The 5,882-nt window shown below is 56.6% G+C and overlaps 1 protein-coding gene across 1 annotated transcript; it reads left to right on the top strand.

The window, feature by feature from the left end:
• Positions 1–1,672: 1,672 nt before the first annotated feature.
• On the top strand, positions 1,673–3,435 carry Nkx2-2 (NK2 homeobox 2). The gene is made up of 2 exons (XM_027922195.3): positions 1,673–1,931; positions 2,873–3,435. The coding sequence occupies exons 1-2, from the start codon at positions 1,673–1,675 to the stop codon at positions 3,433–3,435; spliced, it is 822 nt and encodes a 273-aa protein (XP_027777996.1).
• Positions 3,436–5,882: the final 2,447 nt, after the last annotated feature.

A 5,882-nucleotide genomic window follows, 5' to 3' on the forward strand; every position in this document is an offset into this window, starting at 1 on the left:
AGAAAACTCCGAAGAAAACGCAGCATCATCCGCTCACCCTGGGACCCCTCCCCTGTGACTTTCTGAGTCCTCACACAGGTTGAAGCACAAGCTTCCCCCGCCCCTGCCACGGTCTCGCCCGCGCCCCTCCTGCAGCTTCACCTTTAGCTTAAGGGTGGAGGGGGGGGGGTCCGAGAGACCAGGATAATAGAGAGCCGGAAAGGAGCGGGGTCGTCTGCCCTTCCCTCTCCACTCAGAATAAGGTGGTGCCTGCGGGTGCCAAAAGCGGTAGGGCCTGGGTCCGAATCCGGCCGGAGTCAAAGCTCCTTGCTCTCACCCCGCCCTTCTCTAGACCGCCCGCAAAGCAGAAAGTGAACTGCGTGTCCTCCGCTGCCGCAAAGAAATGGGGGGTGGGGTGGCGGAGTGAAGGAAATAAATGAGTCTTTAGCAAATAAAGGGCGGCTGGGAGGGGGTGCTTGGTGGTGGCTTTGGCCGGCCCGGAGCCTAGCCCTCTGCTGGGTTTCGAGCTTTTTCGCGTTTAACTAGAATCAATTACTTGCCTTGTCATTTCTAGTACTCATCCTTAAGCCTCAACCAAAATATTGACCTAGGAGGCTTACAGAAGTTGGGTTCTTGCCATTTGAACCGGATCTTGTTTAGGGAACCACCAGCAAGGGGAAAGAGAGATTTCCGCGACTCTGTCTACGCCCCCTCCCCCCCTTTTCCAGAGGCGCCACAACTCGCCAATTTTCTGGCTGGGGGTGTTGCGGGGGGGGGGGCGGGGAGGTAGGAACTGGGAAATGCTAAAGAGGCTTTTTCCCTCCTCTTCCTGGCTTCTGTTTTGGTTCTCCCCCCACCCACCCACACACCTTTTTTTAAGAAGCAATTTGTTAAAACGGCCTTTCAAGTGTGTGGACTCGCTAGCGACGCGGTGGTCCTTTGTATGTAAATACTGAAGGGGAAAAAAAAAAGGCTCTCCCGATCTTTGCAATTAATTGACACGTTACACCTCTCATCTTGCTCTAGAGGGCCGTTGGCTGGGAGCGCGGAGCTCCCCAAAACCCACAATTTCACATCTGCAAATACTGTCTTCATCCACTTGACTCCCAAGACCCGCCCACACGTGGCCAACCTTTGCGTTTTTAATGTCTCTTCCCCTTTTTCCACCCTTCTCTTGCTCCCTCTCTTACTCCCCCTCCCTCCCTCTCTCTTTTTCCCTCCCTCCCTCCCTCTTTCTCCCCCTCCCCCCCTCCCCAGGTTCGTGAGTGGAGCCCAGCCTTATATGGACTGATCGCTCGGGCAATGGCCCATTTTTTCCTCGCCACCAGCCGCCACCGCGCTCCGAGCGGCCGCTGGAGCCCAAGCTGACGCCGCCTTGGCACCTCTCCTGGAGTTACAAACTAAGGCCGGGCCGGCGCTAGGCGCTCAGGCAGCCCAGCTCCCTGCGTCCATTTCCGCGTGCTTCCCGAGAAGACAGAGGCTCTGAGTTGGGCTTTATTCCGCCCCCCTTCCCCCACTGGTTCTTTCTCTCATTTAAAAAAATAATAATTACTTCAATAATTAAAGCCCATCCCCCCTTCCCTCCCCCAACCCCTCCCCCCAACCCCCTCCCCCGCCCTCCAGGGCTGGGGAGCGCTACGAATTGACCAAGTGAAGCTACAACTTTGCGGCATAAATTGCGGGGTCCTGAACCATGTCGCTGACCAACACAAAGACGGGATTTTCGGTCAAGGACATCTTGGACCTGCCGGATACCAACGATGAGGAGGGCTCGGTGGCCGAGGGGCCAGAGGAGGAGAGCGAGGGGTCTGAGCCGGCCAAGAGGGCCGGGCCCCTGGGGCAGGGCGCCCTGGACGCGGTGCAGAGCCTGCCCCTGAAGAGCCCTTTCTACGACAGCAGCGACAACCCGTATACACGCTGGCTGGCCAGCACGGAGGGCCTCCAATACTCCCGTAAGTAGTGAAACTTGGCTGCTGCAGCCCTGACAGCCTCCATTCCTGCGGCTGTAGCCCGGACTGGACGCTGGGAGTTAAGGGGGAAAGAAGCCGAAAGTCCAGATACTTCACCCTGGGTTCCTAGAAAGATTTTTTTTTTTTTTTAACATTTGTTTGGGATGCTCTCTTTTCTCCTGGTCAAGCCCCCTTAGTCTCTGCAAAAGACTTGGTCTTAGCTTTTTTTTTTTTTTCCAACATGAGAAATTAAGGAGGCAGAGAAGAAAGGAAATGCCTCCTAAGGGCTGGTTGCAGATGTCAACCGACACTAATAGCTTGGGCCCTAGACCCTAGACTCCAACCACCGGGAGGGACTGGCCTGACACACTGGAACTAGCCAGCGAGCCTGGTCCCGGCTGCGGGTAGAGGGTGAGGGAGGCTTGGGGTGGCCTGGGTATAAGTAGCTCACCCTGCCCCCTGTGTGATCATAGAGGACGCTTTGTGCAGTGCAGGGGGTGTCGAGAAAGACCGAAAGAAAAAAGGAAAAAAAAAAGAAAGAAAGCCCCCAAAACCTGCCTTAAATGGCCGAGACGATCAATGCCGGGATTGTGGGGGATTTCTCTTAAAAATCTGCCCACGTCTCTACAGAGAGGAATCAGCTTAAGGGGGCCGGAGCCCTTAACCCGCAATGATCTCCCATGCACCCCCAGCAATTCGCACCCACACTGTGCGAATCCCTAGAACCGTGAGCCCTAAGCCCCCACTCCTACTGATTTTCCCCTTTACCCTGGAAGACCCCGACGGCTTTCTCAGGCGTGGCGCAGGGTAGGGATCATCGTAGAGGCAGCCGCGCTGGGCTGCAGAGAGCTGAGGGCCAGAGGCCCACGGAAGAACGAGGTGCTCTACTCTGGCCCAGGCGGCGCGCGGCCTCCAGGCGCCTGACGCGCTTCTCTCCCCTCCAGTGCACGGGCTGGCGGCGGGCGCTCCCCCCCAAGACTCAAGCTCCAAGTCCCCGGAGCCCTCGGCTGACGAGTCACCGGACAATGACAAGGAGACCCCAGGCGGCGGGGGGGACGCAGGCAAGAAGCGGAAGCGGCGGGTGCTCTTCTCCAAGGCGCAAACCTACGAGTTGGAGCGACGCTTCCGGCAGCAGCGGTACCTGTCGGCGCCAGAGCGCGAGCACCTGGCCAGTCTCATCCGCCTCACGCCTACGCAGGTAAAGATCTGGTTCCAGAACCACCGCTACAAGATGAAGCGCGCCCGGGCGGAGAAAGGTATGGAGGTGACACCCCTGCCCTCACCGCGCCGGGTGGCCGTGCCCGTCTTGGTCAGAGATGGCAAACCGTGCCACGCGCTCAAAGCCCAGGACCTGGCAGCTGCCACCTTCCAGGCAGGCATCCCCTTTTCGGCTTACAGTGCTCAGTCACTGCAACACATGCAGTACAACGCCCAGTACAGCTCGGCCAGCACCCCCCAGTACCCGACAGCACACCCCCTGGTCCAGGCCCAGCAGTGGACTTGGTGAGCACCGCCCCTCCGAGACTCGCGGCCCCAGGCCCAGGCCCCACCCCGGCGACTGCGGCGGCGGCGGCGAGGAGGACTCGGTCCATACGGTGGTTATTATTATTATTATAATTATTATTATAGAGTCGAGTTGACTCTTGGCTCCGTTGGGGAGGCGCCGGGAGGTTGCCTGCGCCTCCTTGAAGTGGCAGATTCCGTCCACCCGACTCTGTCCCCATCTCTCTCTCCTTTGAACCTTGGAGAGGGTTGAACTATAAGCCGTGTTTACAGAATGTTTGCGCAGCTTCGCTTCTTTGCCTCTCCCTGGGGGGTACCAAACCATCCCAGCGTTAAAGTCGTCACTTGAAAATGAGAAAAAGAGCGAACCCCCACCCCGCTTTCGTGAATTTTGTAAAATATGTTTGTGTGAGTAGCGATATTGTCAGCCGTCTTCTAAAGCAAGTGGAGAACACTTTAAAAAATATAGAGAATTTTTCTTTTTTTTTTATAAGAAAATGCTACATATTTATGGCCATGTAAACGTCCTGATAACTGGTGGCAGATTTCGCTTTTCGTTGTAAATATCGGTGGTGATTGTTGCCAAAATGACCTTCAGGATGGGCCTGTGAACCCTGCAGGCCCAACTCCTTTCTTGGTGGTTTGTTTTGGTTTGGTTATGTTTGGGTTACCCCTGTTTTCTTTTTTTGCTTTTTAAAAACATTTTGTTCAGTGCAAACATTTTTCAAATATGAAAAAGAAAAAAAAATGTGTAGGCGACAAGCCGCCTGCCCCATTTTCCGGGTCCTGAGCCCCGGAACTTGGAGCTCAGCGGTTCCGGGCGGTTCCCCAAGAGCGCCGGGCGCTGAAAACTTTCGATTTTTTAAGTAATTTTAATAAAAATCCTGTGTTAAAAAACAAACAAACAAGCCCAGACTTCCCGTTTGTCTGACTCTGTGGCCCTGCACCGGGACAGAGGCCTTGGGCAAGTAACCAGGTCCGGCCGCACCCAACGCTCGTTCGCACCCGCTTTCCGTCTCCCCAGGGTAGGAGGCCGGGGTGCCGGGGCGCTGATGGAGCTCCCAGGACAGGCCTCATCCGGACTGACCTGCCGGACAGGGCGCTTAGGACCCGGGGCCGGAGTGGGAGCGCTCAGCCTCCAGCCTGCAAACGGTTGGCCCAAAGTCCGGGGTGGCCCTGCCTCTCTCCGGCCTCTTTCCCAGCTCCGTGCCTGTGTGAACTCCTGCGTCCCGGCCTCCGGAGGAAAAGTGACTTTGAGAAACGCAAAGGCAAGGAGAGAAAGCCCCCCTCGCTTACCCAAATCTACGAGTGGCTCCTTCAGCCTGAGGAGCTGTTGAAGCCACTACACTCGATGACTTTCACTTTGTTGCGTTTGATTTACTTCGCGCTAAGAAGGGAGGGGACTCTGAGGTTGAGACTGGTCGGCTTTCTTTCTACTCCCCACCCCCTTTTCAAAATCTGTGGACGAGTGGAGGCGTCGGAGCCGGCTCTAAGGCCTGGACGCAGAAAGAGTTTTGTGGGGGGTTTTGTTTGTTTTTGTTTTGCCGGGGGTGGGGTGTGGATTCCGAGCGCGCAAGGCTTTGACTATTAGTAGGGACACTCTGGGTTCTGGGAGCAGGAGAGGGTGGGGTTGTTGCATCCTCCTCAAAGCTTTATGCCCCCGCCCCAGCCTGGGAGAGCGAGTCACTGGCGATTCCAGCAAACTGAGCTTTCTTCCTTCTTGCCGCCCCCGTCTTTTCTGGATTCCCAGCCTCTTTCTCCAAGACTGGATCCCTGGCTGGTCCCCTCCCAGCCCTGGGCAGTCCGCACGGTCTCCCCAGGCTAGTCCGTAGGCATGGAGTTGGGTGAATTGTTAGAAAGTAAAGACTGGAGGTGGGGTGGGGCACTCTGGCCGCCAGGGCTAGAGTAGGGGCAGAGGAAAGTGGGCAAACAGCCCCCCCGGCTAGCCCCCGGGAGTTTGCAATCCGTCCTTCCCCAGCAGAGAACGGACTCCATCCCACCCTCGTTTCTGGACCCGATCTCCTTGGCGGATGCTGGCGCACACTTGGCCACGGGGGGGAGCGTCTCAGGGGGGCTAGGCGGACGCAGGAGTGGGGGGCGCGGTGCACCTTTCTCCTCTATCTCGCGGATTTCCGAAATTACCCGCAGCTCTGTGGCTCAGAGCCCAGCGGGCGCTCTAAGATGCCTGGAGATTGAAAGTCAGCTTATTTGGAAATAGTATCTCTTGTTTTCCCCGGAGCTCCCACCATAAAGACTGGGGAGGGGGAGGTGAGAAGGCCAGGCAAAGGGAGCGGTCCCAGCTGACTTTCTCCCTCCCTTCAGTTGATGATCAGATTTAATTCAATATCTAAAGCAAACATGATTATCCGTGTGACCAAATCTGTGCGTCAATAGCACTCAGCGCAACACGCCCAGGGACGTGATTACACTTTATTCTCGTGTTGCGCACCG

Source organism: Marmota flaviventris, chromosome 2 (assembly GCF_047511675.1).
Source record: "Marmota flaviventris isolate mMarFla1 chromosome 2, mMarFla1.hap1, whole genome shotgun sequence".
In the NCBI taxonomy this organism is placed as follows: Eukaryota; Metazoa; Chordata; class Mammalia; order Rodentia; family Sciuridae; genus Marmota; species Marmota flaviventris.